The sequence below is a fragment of the Panulirus ornatus genome, chromosome 13 (genome assembly GCF_036320965.1).
Source record: "Panulirus ornatus isolate Po-2019 chromosome 13, ASM3632096v1, whole genome shotgun sequence".
NCBI lineage: Eukaryota > Metazoa > Arthropoda > Malacostraca > Decapoda > Palinuridae > Panulirus > Panulirus ornatus.
In genome coordinates, this window is record NC_092236.1 from 21,326,453 (window position 1) to 21,345,055 (window position 18,603).

Below are 18,603 nucleotides of genomic sequence, written 5' to 3' on the forward strand. Positions count from 1 at the left end.
GAATCCTGTGAATCTCTGCTATATAATATATAACTAGAACCACACACTCAGTTCTACAAAGGACACAAACTTCCAAGTGAGATTCCGATCTTATTCTTATCGTTTGTGCAATTGCAATTTCAGTTTAAGTAGCAAACATGGGTAAATTATCTCGTCTTTTTTCAAATGTTTGACCGTTTTATCTGATACATTTCAATACCTTATTCAGAGTTATGGTAATGTAAATCTTTTAGTTGAGCTCTATCATTATAGAGCGAGTTGGTGTGGCCGAATAGACGACATCAGTACAGATGAACTGTTCCTAAGGCGGCCATATCATCATAGTCAAGTGTAACATAGGCTATCATGCAAGCTTTAGATAACTGAACAGTATCACTATTGCTCATAGATAACCATACCGAGGACTATTTTACTTTCATACGTCAGTTGTTTAGCTCTTCTCTTTCTTTCTCTCTCTCTTCCTCGCCAAGCTTCACCATTCGCAGTCTGTTGTCGCAGCAGCTGCCACAATTCATTGTTCTTTATTTCCCAATAGAGCAGCATATGGTCGCCTGCAGCCCTTCCACCTCCCTTACCCCTACCCCAGAACCCCCCCTCCCCCGACACACACACACACACACACACACACACACACCCCTGAGGAGGGTGCACCTCCCAACACCGTCCATGGCCCGGCTGAGTTAGTTATCATGTGACTAGTGTTTGGGACAGGCTCGCCCTCCCGCGGTCTTCACTTCTCTCACAACAACTTGCACAGCTTCGATCCTTCTGTTGTTCAGCGCGTTGTGTTCACTTACCCTTCACACTCTTGTGCTTCAGTTCTCGGACGATTACTGGAATGGGAATTTCACGTATGTCTTTTAATTATTGCCATGGCAGATCCTAAACTTGAAATAACACCGTACGACACAGCATAGTTCACGCAAAACCAAGATCAACCCCTCCAAAATACTTGTGTTGAACGAAGAGATGACTTTCTGTTGGACTTCCACAAAATCCAAGAGGTATCTTTTTACCATCTTGGTTCTCATCCATGGCCTGCATCAAGGAATCAAAGGAGAGATCTCCCAAAGACATAACATTAAAAATCACACAAATGCTGTCCCCGAGAACGGTTTAAGTTTGTCTTCCCGTAGAATGTTCCTTACGAGGCCGAAGACACCGAATGCAGAGAGACTAGAGCAAGAGAGCGGGATAATGGACTATAGCGGTTGGCGGGTGTTGCGACTGTTCCCGCCAAAAGGAGCGAGCGTGAACAAGGTACTCCAAGCCCTCGAGTCCAGTCACGGCGTCGTGGTACTAAGGATGATCAGGGAGGAGTCACGCATGGCCGTGAGTATTACAGACGTCGTTTGTCTTCTGTCAGTCACTCTGGTCCTTGAACATCCCGCAGCTACTTCATGAGGGCAATCCTCGGTTTTTATACTGAAAATTATATTATCTCTTGTTTTTTGTCAACATGAAATGGGGTTTATTTCCTGTATCAGATTAACACATAATCCCTGATTGTAGTAGTTAAGCCACCAGATCAAGTCTTTATCAGGGATATTGAGTTCTGTCTTAACTTCACACTTAGCTGTTGGCTCCGGATCTCGATTTAGGACACAATCATCTGAAAACACTAACTCTAGAATACATTTGATACAAAAGCAAAATAAAGAAAAAATAACAAAGAAATTATGAGAACATCGACGCTGGATGACACAGTTGAACCACATACTTCAAGGGTATGATTCCATATAAACACCAGAGGCACAGTACTAATTCTGATAAGATAAACAAGAATCTGAATTACACAGACAGACAGACAGACAGATTGACAGACAGACGGAGACACACACACACATTTTGTGAAAATTGATAACGCAATACCCAATTTTCCGTGATAAACACAGACTGGGAAATGGAGTTCAGCAGCCAGCAACCAGAACATTGAGGAGAAAGGTTTTATGAAATCTACAGTGAAGTAGTAAGAATGTGAGTACCTCAAGCCTCAAGAGCTGAAGGAAGGGTGAAAACAGAAGGATGAGTGCTTTGATAAGATATATCAAAACACAAAGGTGCTTAGAGATAAGCAGTAAGGAAGACACAGGCGGAATTCCTGCTAGCTGACCAGCATTTGTAAGAGATGAGAGCAAGAACGAGTATAGCAGGATAAGAAAAGCTTTAGGAACAAAGAAACTCTGAGAAAAGTATAGTGGACAATGTCGGAGAAATTCCAAAGCGTTTCTATGGTTTCATTTGGGGTAGATTGTCCGTTAAAGAGAGACTAATCAGGAGGCAAAGGGATTTAGAATGAAGAATCGTAAAGGATGAAATAATGATCTGTCATGAACAGAATAACACGCTTAAAGTTGTTTTCACATTGGAAAACTATAGAGTCTAGAGACCAGCGAGATGGAATGGGGAGGGTTTTTAGAAATCATTGAGATATATAGAAAAGATATCAACAGAATACTGAAGGGTCTTGACTCACAGGAGGCTCCTGGTCCTGATGAAATTTCATCATATGAGGTGAAGATGTGTGTAAACACACAAGAGGATTTACATATTTATTACACTTAACCGCTGTCTCCCGCGTTAGCGAGGTAGCGCAAGGAAACAGACGAGGAATGGTCCAACCCACCCACATACACATGTATATACATTAACGCCCACACACGCACATGTACATCCATGTACATTTCAGCAATTACATATATACACATAGACAGACATATACATATATATGCACATGTACATATCCATACTTGCTGCCTTCATCCGTTCCCGTCCCCACCCCGCCACACACGAAATATATATATATATATATATATATATATATATATATATATATATATATATATATATATATATATATATATATATATATATATATATTGCGCGTATGTGGACGTGTATGTATATACATGTGTATGTGGGTGGGTTGGGCCGTTCTTTCGTTTGTTTCCTTGCGCTACCTCGCTAACGCGGGAGAAAGCGACAAATTATAATAAATAAACGATATATATATATATATATATATATATATACATATATATATATATATATATATATATATATATATATATATATATATATATATATATATATATATATATATATATATATATTCCTATGAGTCCACGGAGAAAATGAAACATGATATGTTCCCAAGTGGACTTTCGTGTAATGATCATATCATCAGGGGAGATACAAAAAAGAAATATAAGTCAGATGATATTAACAAAAAGACGTAGCTAGGACGCCATTTGGTAAATGAGTCCAGGGGAAATGAAACACGATAAGTTCCCAAGTGCACTTTCGTGTAATAATTACATCATCAGGGGAGATACAAGAAAGAAATATAAGCCAGTTGGTCTCTTCGTTGTATATCAACTGACATATTTCTTTCTTGTATCTCCCTTGATGATGTGATTATTACACGAAAGTGCGCTTGGGAACTTATCGTGTTTCATTTCCCCATGGAACCATAGGAATATACTTGACCAGGTGCAAAATTGTGATCCTTTCCAATATTTTTTTTTTTTTTCAAACTATTCGCCATTTCCCGTGTTAGCGAGGTAGCGTTAAGAACAGAGGACTGGGCCATTGAGGGGATATCCTCACCTGGCCCCCTTCTCTGTTCCTTCTTTTGGAAAATTAAAAAAAATTGAGAGGGGAGGATTTCCAGCCCCCCGCTCCCTCCCCTTTTAGTCGCCTTCTACGACACACACACATATATATATATATATATATATATATATATATATATATATATATATATATATATATATATATATATATATATATATATATATATATGTATATATATATATATTATCTATTTCATTATACTTAACCGCCGTCTCCCGCGTTAGCGAGATAGCGCAAGGAAACAGACGAGGATCCTCTTGAAAAATCGTTCGGCATGTCATTGGAGAAAGGCGAGGTGCCAGGAGAGTGGAAAAAAACTAACATTATACCTTTCTGTAAGAAGGGATACTGGTAACAGGCACTTAACTACATTCCAATCTCCCTGACGAATGCGGTCCGTAAGGTTCTGGAGAGAAAGAATCTGAAAGCCAATGAATGACTTTCTACAGAAGATAAATTATCTAACTGAGACACAATACTGCTCTAGGGAGAGGAGATTATTCGTAACGAATCCCAGAGATTTCTACGAGAATGAACTCCGTCTTGGTCAAAAGGGATAGCTGGTTGGGTTGTTTGTATCTGGGCTGACAGAGAGCCTTTGAAACTATACCACATTGGAGACTGATTGAGAAAGTGGAACACCAGGAGAGAGAAGGGGGTGGGGGAAGATCCAACGAAAACCAGAAATTTAAGTGAGTGAAAGGGAACAAGGGGTGTATATCAAGTCAGCCTTCTTGAAATGGATGGATTGCCGTATGGTTCTGTTCTGTTCTTGAGCTATGTGAATAAGTATGGACTTCTAACTAAGGAGAATGTATCAACTGACAAGGGGACGTTGACAGACTCCAAACAGACGACAAAAGATCTATAAAAAGGGTTTCTGCAGAGGGAATTGAGGGTCTTTAAAAGCCAGAACTCAGCTCCTGATAATCGATCGATTAGAATAAATTATTTACTCTCTTCTTTAATGATGTCCAATGGTTTTGCACTTGTAAAAGTAACAGTAAGTACATTCCACTTTCCAGTTGCATTTTTTGTAAAGAAATAGTTTTCTGAAACCTTTTTGCACCTAAGCTTTACCCACATATAGGCTTTAGCCTACGGTTTCTAGTTACATGATCTATGTGTGCATCGAATAGTATTCTTCATGTCATCACTGGTTTTGAAAACTCCTCTTAAGTCAACAGTGGAGCCTTTGATTCTGTAGTGAGAATAGTTTAGATTTCCTTGAACTTTCCTCTTGATACAGACTCCTTAGAGTGTAAGATGAATCTATTTGTTTGGAATTCAAGTCAAGAAACGAAATGCTAAAATGTATAACATTACCTTTCCACGGTTTTCTGATCATCATCAATAAGCAGAGGTTAAGAGTAAAATGTTGCAATGCTGCAGGTGGACGTGGCGATGAGCCCAGACACCAGCCTGACACGACTCTTAGCCCCAACCACCCGCCACAACCAAGGCCGCCATCACTACCGGCACAAGGACAACAACACTCGACGAAACAGAAGAACGGAGGATGGTGGAGAACTAGGTAAGGATGGTGGTGGCGGCTACGTCGGTCATGCAGAGGGCATGGACGCTGACGAAGACCCGGCTAGAGGAGAGAGAAGAAGACGGGACCTGCTAGGAGGACTACTGGAGTGGCGGATCATACTCGATGATGTTGTTGACCACCTATTGATCAGGCCTACTCCACAGCTCACAGGCAGCGGTAATCATAGCAATCACGAGCATATATACACAACAAATATATATATATATATATATATATATATATATATATATATATATATATATATATATATATATATATATATATATATATATATGATGATGTGAGAAGGATATGGAGTGAGTATTTTGAAGGTTTGTTGAATGTGTTTGATGATAGAGTGGCAGATATAGGGTGTTTTGGTCGAGATGGTGTGCAAAGTGAGAGGGTTAGGGAAAATGATTTGGTAAACAGAGAAGAGGTAGTAAAAGCTTTGCGGAAGATGAAAGCCGGCAAGGCAGCAGGTTCGGATGGTATTGCAGTGGAATTTATTAAAAAAGCGGGTGACTGTATTATTGACTGGTTGGTAAGGTTATTTAATATATGTATGACTCATGGTGAGGTGCCTGAGGATTGGCGGAATGCGTGCATAGTGCCATTGTACAAAGGCAAAGGGGATAAGAGTGAGTGCTCAAATTTCAGAGGTATAAGTTTGTTGAGTATTCCTGGTAAATTATATGGGAGGGTATTGATTGAGAGGGTGAAGGCATGTACAGAGCATCAGATTGGGGAAGAGCAGTGTGGTTTCAGAAGTGGTAGAGGATGTGTGGATCAGGTGTTTGCTTTGAAGAATGTATGTGAGAAATACTTAGAAAAGCAAATGGATTTGTATGTAGCATTTATGGTTCTGGAGAAGGCATATGATAGAGTTGATAGAGATGCTCTGTGGAAGGTACTAAGAATATATGGTGTGGGAGGCAAGTTGTTAGAAGCAGTGAAAAGTTTTTATCGAGGATGTAAGGCATGTGAACGTGTAGGAAGAGAGGAAAGTGATTGGTTCTCAGTGAATGTAGGTTTGCGGCAGGGGTGTGTGATGTCTCCATGGTTGTTTAATTTGTTTATGGATGGGGTTGTTAGGGAGGTGAATGCAAGAGTTTTGGAAAGAGGGACAAGTATGCAGTCTGTTGTGGATGAGAGAGCTTGGGAAGTGAGTCAGTTGTTGTTCGCTGATGATACAGCGCTGGTGGCTGATTCATGCAAGAAACTGCAGAAGCTGGTGACTGAGATTGGTAAAGTGTGTGAAAGAAGAAAGTTAAGAGTAAATGTGAATAAGAGCAAGGTTATTAGGTACAGTAGGGTTGAGGGTCAAGTCAATTGGGAGGTAAGTTTGAATGGAGAAAAACTGGAGGAAGTAAAGTGTTTTAGATATCTGGGAGTGCATTTGGCAGCGGATGGAACCATGGAAGCGGAAGTGAATCATTTGGTGGGGGGAGGGGGCGAAAATTCTGGGAGCCTTGAAGAATGTTTGGAAGTCGAGAACATTATCTCAGAAAGCAAAAATGGGTATATTTGAAGGAATAGTGGTTCCAACAATGTTGTATGGTTGCGAGTCGTGGGCTATGGATAGAGTTGTGCGGAGGAGGGTGGATGTGCTGGAAATGAGATGTTTGAGGACAATATGTGGTGTGAGGTGGTTTGATCGAGTAAATAATGTAAGGATGAGAGAGATGTGTGGAAATAAAAAGAGTGTGGTCGAGAGAGTAGAAGAGGGTGTTTTGAAATGGTTTGGTCACATGGAGAGAATGAGTGGGGAAAGATTGACCAAGAGGGTATATGTGTCAGAGGTGGAGGGAACGAGGAGAAGTGGGAGACCAAATTGGAGGTGGAAAGATGGAGTGAAAAAGATTTTGAGTGATCGGGACCTGAACATGCAGGAGGGTGAAAGGCGTGCAAGGAATAGAGTGAATTGGAATGATGTGGTATACCGGGGTCGACGTGCTGTCAATGGATTGAACCAGGGCATGTGAAGCGTCTGGGGTAAACCATGGAAAGTGTGTGGGGCCTGGATGTGGAAAGGGAGCTGTGGTTTCGGTGCATTATTACATGAGAGCTAGAGACTGAGTGTGAACGAATGGGGCCTTTGGTGTCTTTCCTAGCGCTACCTCGCACTCATGAGGGGCGAGGGGGTTGTTATTCCATGTGTGGCGGGGTGGCGATGGGAACAAATAAAGGCAGACAGTATGAATTATGTACATGTGTATATATGTATATGTCCGTGTGTGTATATATATGTGTACATTGAGATGTATAGGTATATATATTTGCGTGTGTGGACGTGTATGTATATACATGTGTATGTGGGCGGGTTGGGCCATTCTTTCGTCTGTTTCCTTGCGCTACCTCGCTAACGCGGGAGACAGCGACAAAGCAAATATATATATATATATATATATATATATATATATATATATATATATATATATATATATATATATATATATATATATATATATATATATTATCCCTGGGGATAGGGGATTAAGAATACTTTCCACGTATTCCCTGCGTGTCGTAGAAGGCGACTAAAAGGGGAGGGAGCGGGGGGCTGGAAATCCTCCCCTCTCGTTTTTTTTTTTTAATTTTCCAAAAGAAGGAACAGAGTGGGGCCGGGTGAGGATATTCCAAAAAAGGCCCAGTCCTCTGTTATTAACGCTACCTCGCTAACGCGGGAAATGGCGAATAGTTTAAAAGAATATATATATATATATATATATATATATATATATATATATATATATATATATATATATATATATATATATATATATATATATATATATATATATATTCCTTGAGACCACGGGGAAAATGAAACACGATAAGTTCCCAAGTGCACTTTCGTGTAATAATCACATCATCAGGGGAGACACAAGAGAGAAATATAAGTCAGTTGATATACATCGAAGAGACGACGCTAAGACGCCATTTGGTAAATATGTGATTGTCCAAAACATACAACTAGCGTTCATAAACTTATCATTTTACAAATTCTATCAACAATAAAGTTATGTAATTTGTATAGACCATCACTAATATTAAGATTAAAATTCTTTGTCTATTAAATAATAGAAGATTCAATTATATTTCTCTTGCTAATAGAGTTAGAGTTAATAACTGAGATGGCATTACTCCAGTCAGTACAATGTTCATAGTTTTTAACGTGATTAAACAAGGCATTTGATTCTTGTCCCGTTCTTATACTATATTTATGTTGCTTAAGTCTAACAGAAAGATCCTTACCAGTCTGACCAACATAAAATTTATCACAATTTCCACAAGGCACTTTATAGATGCACCCAAGAGAATTTTCTGGTGAATTCCTGATTTAGATATTCTTTATAGTATTATTGTTGCTAAAGGCAACATTTACATTAAAGGATTTAAGCAACATGGGAAGTAAAGTGATATTATTATTAAAAGGGAGAACTAACAGATACTTGGTGTCAATGGGAGGCTTGGGCTCAACTCTATAAAATGATTTCTTTGCTAAATTAAGGGATTTATCAATGAAAGATCTAGGGCACTTTAACTTAGATCCAATAGAATATATCTTCTCAAACACTTAATCAATAATTCACCAGAAAATTCTCTTGGATGCATCTATAAAGTGCCTTGTGGAAATTGTGATAAATCTCATGATTCATATATGAATTATATATATATATATATATATATATATATATATATATATATATATATATATATATATATATATATTTTTTTTTTTTTTTTGTTTTGTTTTGTCGCTGTCTCCCGCGTTTGCGAGGTAGCGCAAGGAAACAGACGAAAGAAATGGCCCAACCCACCCCCATACACATGTATATACATACGTCCACACACGCAAATATACATACCTACACAGCTTTCCATGGTTTACCCCAGACGCTTCACATGCCTTGATTCAATCCACTGACAGCACGTCAACCACGGTATACCACATCGCTCCAATTCACTCTATTCCTTGCCCTCCTTTCACCCTCCTGCATGTTCAGGCCCGATCACACAAAATCTTTTTCACTCCATCTTTCCACCTCCAATTTGGTCTCCCTCTTCTCCTCGTTCCTTCCACCTCCGACACATATATCCTCTTGGTCAATCTTTCCTCACTCATTCTCTCCATGTGCCCAAACCACTTCAAAACACCCTCTTCTGCTCTCTCAACCACGCTCTTTTTATTTCCACACATCTCTCTTACCCTTACGTTACTTACTCGATCAAACCACCTCACACCACACATTGTCCTCAAACATCTCATTTCCAGCACATCCACCCTCCTCCGCACAACTCTATCCATAGCCCACGCCTCGCAACCATACAACATTGTTGGAACCACTATTCCTTCAAACATACCCATTTTTGCTTTCCGAGATAATGTTCTCGACTTCCACACATTCTTCAAGGCTCCCAGAATTTTCGCCCCCTCCCCCACCCTATGATCCACTTCCGCTTCCATGGTTTCATCCGCTGCCAGATCCACTCCCAGATATCTAAAACACTTCACTTCCTCCAGTTTTTCTCCATTCAAACTCACCTCCCAATTGACTTGACCCTCAACCCTACTGTACCTAATAACCTTGCTCTTATTCACATTTACTCTTAACTTTCTTCTTTCACACACTTTACCAAACTCAGTCACCAGCTTCTGCAGTTTCTCACATGAATCAGCCACCAGCGCTGTATCATCAGCGAACAGCAACTGACTCACTTCCCAAGCTCTCTCATCCACAACAGACTTCATACTTGCCCCTCTTTCCTAAACTCTTGCATTCACCTCCCTAACAACCCCATCCATAAACAAATTAAACAACCATGGAGACATCACACACCCCTGTCGCAAACCTACATTCACTGAGAACCAATCACTTTCCTCTCTTCCTACACGTACACATGCCTTACATCCTCGATAAAAACTTTTCACTGCTTCTAACAACTTTCCTCCCACACCATATATTCTTAATACCTTCCACAGAGCATCTCTATCAACTCTATCATTTGCCTTCTCCAGATCCATAAATGCTACATACAAATCCATTTGCTTTTCTAAGTATTTCTCACATACATTCTTCAAAGCAAACACCTGATCCACACATCCTCTACCACTTCTGAAACCACACTGCTCTTCCCCAATCTGATGCTCTGTACATGCCTTCACCCTCTCAATCAATACCCTCCCATATAATTTACCAGGAATACTCAACAAACTTATACCTCTGTAATTTGAGCACTCACTCTTATCCCCTTTGCCTTTGTACAATGGCACTATGCACGCATTCCGCCAATCCTCAGGCACCTCACCATGAGTCATACATACATTAAATAACCTTACCAACCAGTTAACAATACAGTCACCCCCCTTTTTTAATAAATTCCACTGCAATACCATCCAAACCCGCTGCCTTGCCGGCTTTCATCTTCCGCAAAGCTTTATATATATATATATATATATATATATATATATATATATATATATATATATATATATATATGTGTGATGTCTCCATGGTTGTTTAATTTGTTTATGGATGGGGTTGTTAGGGAGGTGAATGCAAGAGTCCTGGAAAGAGGGGCAAGTATGAAGTCTGTTGGGGATGAGAGAGCCTGGGAAGTGAGTCAGTTGTTGTTCGCTGATGATACAGCGCTGGTGGCTGATTCATGTGAGAAACTGCAGAAGCTGGTGACTGAGTTTGGTAAAGTGTGTGGAAGAAGAAAGTTAAGAGTAAATGTGAATAAGAGCAAGGTTATTAGGTACAGTAGGGTTGAGGGTCAAGTCAATTGGGAGGTAAGTTTGAATGGAGAAAAACTGGAGGAAGTGAAGTGTTTTAGATATCTGGGAGTGGATCTGTCAGCGGATGGAACCATGGAAGCGGAAGTGGATCATAGGGTGGGGGAGGGGGCGAAAATTTTGGGAGCCTTGAAAAATGTGTGGAAGTCGAGAACATTATCTCGGAAAGCAAAAATGGGTATGTTTGAAGGAATAGTGGTTCCAACAATGTTGTATGGTTGCGAGGCGTGGGCTATGGATAGAGATGTGCGCAGGAGGATGGATGTGCTGGAAATGAGATGTTTGAGGACAATGTGTGGTGTGAGGTGGTTTGAGCGAGTAAGTAACGTAAGGGTAAGAGAGATGTGTGGAAATAAAAAGAGCGTGGTTGAGAGAGCAGAAGAGGGTGTTTTGAAATGGTTTGGGCACATGGAGAGAATGAGTGAGGAGAGATTGACCAAGAGGATATATGTGTCGGAGGTGGAGGGAACGAGGAGAAGAGGGAGACCAAATTGGAGGTGGAAAGATGGAGTGAAAAAGATTTTGTGTGATCGGGGCCTGAACATGCAGGAGGGTGTAAGGAGGGCAAGAATAGAGTGAATTGGAGCGATGTGGTATACAGGGGTTGACGTGCTGTCAGTGGAGTGAAGCAAGGCATGTGAGGCGTCTGGGGTGGACCATGGAAAGCTGTGTAGGTATGTATATAGCGTGTGTGGACATGTGTATGTACATGTGTATGGGGGGGGGGGGGTTGGGCCATTTCTTTCGTCTGTTTCCTTGCGCTACCTCGCAGACGCGGGAGACAGCGACAAAGTATAAAAAAAAAAAAAAAAAAAAAAAAAAAAATATATATATATATATATATATATATATATATATATATATATATATATATATATAATGGCCATAGCCTAGCGGTTAGCATGCCTGCCTCTTGCACAGGGGTCCCGGGTTCGATCCTGGCTGTTAGAGGTTTGTATGTTCTATGAAGGTGCGCGTTCATATGCACTTTATTCGTATATATATATTTTCTTTTTTCTTTTAAACTATTCTGCATTTCCCGCGTTAGCGAGGTAGCGTTAAGAACAGAGGACTGGGCCTTTGTGGGATATCCTCACCTGGCCCCCCTCTGTTCCTCCTTTTGGAAAATTAGAAAAAAAAAAACGAGAGGGGAGGATTTCCAGCCCCCCGCTCCCTCCCCTTTTAGTCGCCTTCTACGACACGCAGGGAATACGTGGGAAGTATTCTTAATCCCCTATCCCCAGGGATAATATATATATAAATATATATATATATATATATATATATATATATATATATATATATATATATATATATATATATATATATATATATATATCTGTGTCCTTATCTTAACCTTCATACCGTGATGTAGCCACTTTCCCTGCCCAGCCTCTATAACACTCCTACCATAAACTTACCATCTTCCTCCTTATCTGCTGATAGAGCCGCTGGCGTGGGACGACTACTACCGCTTCCCCAGCATCTCCACCTTCGCCCGGGCGTTGGCCAGGCGGTACCCGACGGTGGAGTGCCTCACTCTGGGCAAGACCGTCGAAGGCCGCCCGCTCCTGGCGCTGATCTTCGCTACTGAGTGAGACTTCCCTGTATAATGACGATGTTATCTTGTATGTTTCTATGTTTATATCATCTCTCTCTCTCTCTCTCTCTCTCTCTCTCTCTCTCTCTCTCTCTCTCTCTCTCTCTCTCTCTCTCTCTCTCTCTCTCTCTCTCTCTCTCTCTCTCTCTCTCTCTTTACACATATTCGCCATTTCCCGCGTTAGTGAGGTAGCTTTAAGAGCACAGGACTGAGCCTTAGAGGGAATAACCTCACTTGGCCCCCTTCTCTGTTTCTTCTTTTGAATAAATAAAAAACGGAAGGAGAAGATTTTCAGCCCCCGCTCCCTCCTCTTGTAGCCGCCTATTACGACACGCAGGGAATACGTGGTAAGTATTTTTTCTCCCCTGTCACCAGGGATATATATATATATATATATATATATATATATATATATATATATATATTTTTTTTTTTTTGCCGCTGTCTCCCGCGTTTGCGAGGTAGCGCAAGGAAACAGACGAAAGAAATGGCCCAACCCACCCCCATACACATGTATATACATACACGTCCACACACGCAAATATACATACCTACACAGCTTTCCATGGTTTACCCCAGACGCTTCACATTCCCTGATTCAATCCACTGACAGCACGTCAACCCCGGTATACCACATCGATCCAATTCACTCTATTCCTTGCCCTCCTTTCACCCTCCTGCATGTTCAGGCCCCGATCACACAAAATCTTTTTCACTCCATCTTTCCACCCCCAACTTGGTCTCCCACTTCTCCTCGTTCCCTCCACCTCCGACACATATATCCTCTTGGTCAATCTTTCTTCACTAATTCTCTCCATGTGCCCAAACCATTTCAAAACACCCTCTTCTTCTCTCTCAACCACGCTCTTTTTATTTCCACACATCTCTCTTACCCTTACGTTACTTACTCGATCAAACCACCTCACACCACACATTGTCCTCATGTGTGTGTGTGTGTGTGTGTGTGTGTAAGGTTATATACTTCATAAGTTAGCCGGTTCCCTGCTTTTGCTACAAAACTGTATTTCCCATATTTCTCTTGATGCTTTGTTTCTCCTTGTTCGTTATCTAGTTACACTTTAACTCCTCCCTCATTTCCCTATACTGCCTCCAGCTGGTGTCTGGACGCAGAAATATGTTTTAACTTCAATCATTAAACTGGCAAAACACGATTATCTTACACCAGCTACAGGTATAAACTGAGGTTTTCTAAACACCAGCGCCAGACGGATGGCGAAACTCTACAAAAGACGACTCATGAAGGTGAGAAGGACAATGGCTGGAGGAGGTGGGCAGCAGGACCCGACCTCGGTCAGCGAGACGACGATGCTGGAGGAACCCGCCCGGGGGGACAGGGGAAAAGGAGAGCACACCAGAAGAGTTGCGACTGAGAATGACCTGGAGGGGACCCCTGCCAACGTCAGAGCATCGAGAAAATTTCACAGTAGAAGGAGAAAGTCAGCGAAGACGAAGAGGATCATCTTCATTGAGGCAGGTTAGTTGACGGCGGACTACTCTCCTCTCATCGTGTTTACATACGTATTTGGTAATTCTGCCGTCTCGACCAGTATATTCATTAGAAAAGGCAGAAATAATCTTTTTCTGCCTTCTGATAAAGAAGTAACAGACATGATGATATCATTCAATTCTAACTAAGACCAGGACCAGGTGTCATACTACTTGAAGGTTGCACTCAAGGGGTAGTTTCAGCGAACGCAAATCGATGTCCACCTTTCAACTTGTTTCCATTATTCAGCCTCATTTTTGGGTACTGTAAGTTTGACGAACGGTGCGGACTGGCGTGATATTTCAAACATTAATCACTGACAGCCAATGAATTCATCAGTATACATATTTACAGAAAGAAAGATATAGCATTTGGTCTACAGTAAATGCTACAAGAAGAGGAGGAGGCATCATCTATCTGTACCTTCTTTCCCTCTTTCCTTCCCCAGATGATATGTTCCTTGCAAAATAAAACATATAAACTCCGCTCCTAAAAAGCAGCAATAATCTTCCCACTCCTTTGTTGAGACAAGTAGCGTTCCGCTCACACCGGAGCTATATAATTTCTCCCTCTACTTACCGTACCATAAGAACCAGTAATTTTAACCTTAAATGAGAGCATAACCTCCTTCTATCCCCTGCCGGAGCCAGTAAACTACCCTTGAATGAGCCAATATCCACCCCTGCAGGATTCTAAACCCACCCCTTGCATGAAGAACAGAACTCTCAACCTTAACTGTACGAGCGAGTGATTAACTCTTTATGAGGTAACAACCAGCTGCGTGCCAGCTCCCTACACCGTCCAGTAACTTACCCATAGCAAGATCTGTCACCAGTTTCTCTTAAAACCCAGTAACCTACCCCATGCATAAGTCCATAACCATTTACACTCTTAAGGAACAAGCAACCTTAATATGCAGGAGCCAGTAAGTTGCCCATGCAGAAATCGGTAACGAATCTTTGCCAGAACTAGAAATTTGGTGCATGAGCCAGTGGCCTCTCTCTGTTGGAACCAGTAATCCCCTTTAGCTGAAGCCAGCAACTTACCTGAAATTCCCCCTTAGAAATCCAGCAGCTTTGTCCCTACTGGAGCAAATAACTTTCCTCTGCAGGAGACGGTAACTTTCTCCCTAAAGAGACAGCAACGTGCATCTTGCACACCATAACATCTTCCTCAACTTTATTCTGCAGGATCCCACGCCCGCGAGTGGATTAGTCCGGCGGTGGCGACTTACGTGGGCCAGCAACTAGCCGACGCAGGAAAGGTGTTCCTGAAGCATGTAAGTTTCATTATTGCTCCGGTGGCAAACCCAGATGGCTATGAGTTCTCCCACACAAACGACCGGCTGTGGCGCAAGAATAGGAGGTCCAACGGTATCTTCAGCTGCTCCGGAGTGGACCTCAACAGGAACTGGGATAAGGCGTGGGGCGAAGAGGGTGGCTCCGACAACCCTTGCTCTTTCATGTACCAAGGCTCCGAGGCCTTCTCCGAGGTAGAAACGCGGACCCTCGGGGAACTGGTCTGGGTGTTCAAAAAGAAGGTGAAGCTCTTCATATCACTCCACAGCTTCGGCGAGTACATCCTTTACCCCTGGGGCTACACTATGGACAAGCCCAACAAAAGAGGAAGACTGAAACATATGGCCAAGACCATTATGGAACAGCTCAATCAAAACAAAAGTGCACATTACAAGGTAAGCAAAGTATATTGCTGCTGTGAACGTGTGTGATGGTATCTCCATAACACTCTCCTGCCCAACTTTTTTCTTCAATTTCTTAACATTGGTTCAGTTGTGACAATGGTTCCAGGAATCAAAACTGTCTCGACCTGGATATTCTTTTTAGAGTGTCATGAAACGAACCTGGCATTACGTATCTGTAATTACTTGTATGTACAGGACGGGGAGGGAGTTTCACACCAACGGAACCCCATCTCTTGTCTGGTTACTATTTGTGCTTTATGAGGAGAGAGTCTCACACTTGAGTTACCCCGTCTTGTTAACCTTGTATATATGTAACATGTCTCTATTCCTATGTACGAAAACATCACACACACACACACACACACACACACACACACACACACACACACACACATCACACACACACAACACGCACCCCATCCTATCCACCAGCTCCTCGGAGAGGATGAACAACTGGGTGGACTGTCGACCGGCTGCCGCTACCAGAATTCGAACCAATATTGGTTTGATCCCAGACGGCCTGTGTATACGTGACGGCCAGTAACACTGACCGCTATAACAAGGAGGTCCGTACACACACACACACACACACACACACACACACGCACACACACACACACACACACACACACACACACACACACACACACACACAGTACCACTATTAAGAAAACAGCTACCAGAGCTAACCTTACATTATGAAATTAGTTCCTGCATCAATATTTGTTCATCCGCCCACATTTACTCAACCTCTAACTCCTATATTCCCTTCCTGCAGTACGGGCAGAGCTCTGAACTCATGTATCTTGCGTCAGGCTGTGCAGACGACTACATGTACGACCTCGGTGTTCCCTACTCTTACACCATCGAGCTTCCGAAGGACTCCTTCATCCTGCCGCCAGAGGACATCCTCCCAGTGGCGCAAGACTTTTGGGACGCGATGGTCTGTGTGGCTGGAGAGATCGTCAGAAATAAGCGGGCAAAGAGCTTCTGCAATAAGAGGATAGTTAAGGTTGAAGGATTTGGAAATAGGACTTTAAAGGCATGGGTCAATAAGAAGGTTTCTTTAAAAGAAGCTGAGGACATTGTTAGAATGCGATACATGGCGAGGGAGATGAGAATGCCCGAGGTGAGACGTGCCAAGCAGAAAGGCTCGCAACCCCAAGCACAAAGCCCAGGCACTAGAAGGTAGAGCTTAAGAGATCAAGCAATATACTAAGGGTGATATACACAAGAGGACGTGTGAATGACAGTGAGTGAGAGTGATGGTGATGCATGTTACAGATAGTTCAAGTGTCTGGTGATGATGACGAAAGTATGAAACACGAAAAGAGACGAAGTGCAACGTGAATGTGACCAAGGAAAAAAAAAAACGGATCACTGAGAAGGGGTCAGGCCCTTACCTACTCCACTGATAACGCTCTCTGAGTGTCACAGTACACTCGATGTGCAGCTTGCTCTCTTACTCATACCTTGTACCTTCCGCTGTTGCACATTCCATACCTCAAAAGTTTTAAGCCTTCATGGTGTTTTAAAGGCCAGACCACCCTCGTTTGGACCTTGGGTCTGTGTGGTCTGTGTATCTATGCAACTCCATGTAACTCCGTCTTTGACCTTACCAGATATTTAATCAAACCATAACATGTAATGTAAGTCTCGTTACTACCTATCTTACAAGACACAGGGGAAGGTTGTACAAATTAGATTTTCGGGGAAAATGAGAGTGAACATACAAGCCATGTGTGGGTCTATAAATCTCATTGTTGAAATGAGATTATGTAATATTCTTTTTGTCTGTGAACAAACCTTACATGTCTCTTAGATGACCAACGGCACATACAGACCCGATAGTTGGCCGTTTTCAGGCATGTGTACCAACTTTGCCCCTCCCATAGCCTTGGCAGAATTCTCATCTTCGATGAATGACAAGCTACAGGTGTGGAATCATAGATGCTTTACCCTTATATGTAGGAAAACTATTTGTACCACTCATCTATCATGCCCTCTCGTGGCGCTTATGATCTTGCTATCAGTCGTGTCAGCGTTGAGCCTCTATCACAGACACGACTACGGCCGATTCATACCACGAACTCTGACGTAAGCATTAGAGTCAACAGTGATTGGCTGAGACCACGACACGACGGACGAACCATGTGCGGTGAGGACAAAGAGTAGTGTTGCTTTAGCTTGAGGCAGCGACTAGTGACGCTCGGATATTATGTTGTGCTCTTATCCAGAAGTAATCTAGATCTGCTGAAGTTAAGAAAATCAATATATCATTGGCCAGTCGTTGTTCAATGCCGGATGACTTTATCAGCATAAATATTCAGTTATGGTATTATGTAAAAGGGCCACTTTCTTGTGATGTTCTCACAGTGAACTACTTCAAACTGGATTACTTTACGAACGTTATCTACTCCATAATGATGTGGGTTACGTTCGTCAGCCTCGATACCTTCTTAGTCTGTCTAGCCGATGGCACGCTTATATAGTCTGGTTATGCAGTATAAACGTAGTTTATAGTGGTTTTCAAGGTCGAAGAGGGAGAGTTACAGGGAAGAATTGAAATGGGCAAGAAAGACTAGATATTCCTTTCTTTTAAAGTTTTCTTTTTTTTTAATGTGAATAATCACGGTTTTGAATATCCACTAAGACTGCATTAGAGTTGGCGGAGAAATCTTTGTAAGCATTTCTCACGTAATGCTCTCACGTCATCATTGTATCGTGTGTTTCCATATCTGTAATTCTAAATTGGAAAAAAACACAATTTATGAGGATGTTGTTTTCATGTTTCTCCACATCTCTGGAAATTATGACGGTA

At 41.8% G+C, this 18,603-nt stretch overlaps 1 protein-coding gene across 1 annotated transcript; it reads left to right on the plus strand.

Moving 5' to 3' along the window:
• The first annotated feature begins 666 nt into the window (after window positions 1-666).
• On the plus strand, window positions 667-18,557 carry LOC139752802 (uncharacterized). Its single transcript, XM_071668720.1, has 6 exons — window positions 667-1,332; window positions 5,029-5,350; window positions 12,420-12,567; window positions 13,794-14,068; window positions 15,271-15,773; window positions 16,561-18,557. The coding sequence occupies exons 1-6, from the start codon at window positions 970-972 to the stop codon at window positions 16,972-16,974; spliced, it is 2,025 nt and encodes a 674-aa protein (XP_071524821.1). The 5' UTR covers window positions 667-969; the 3' UTR covers window positions 16,975-18,557.
• The last annotated feature ends 46 nt before the right edge of the window (window positions 18,558-18,603 follow it).

Bases quoted from the DNA above. Each gene is read 5' to 3' on its own strand.
- LOC139752802 (XM_071668720.1), top strand. From the start codon at position 970: ATGACTTTCTGTTGGACTTCCACAAAATCCAAGAGGTATCTTTTTACC. The intron at 12,568-13,793 runs GTGAGACTTCCC...TCTAAACACCAG, and splicing joins GCGCTGATCTTCGCTACTGA to CGCCAGACGGATGGCGAAAC. The intron at 14,069-15,270 runs GTTAGTTGACGG...TTTATTCTGCAG, and splicing joins GATCATCTTCATTGAGGCAG to GATCCCACGCCCGCGAGTGG.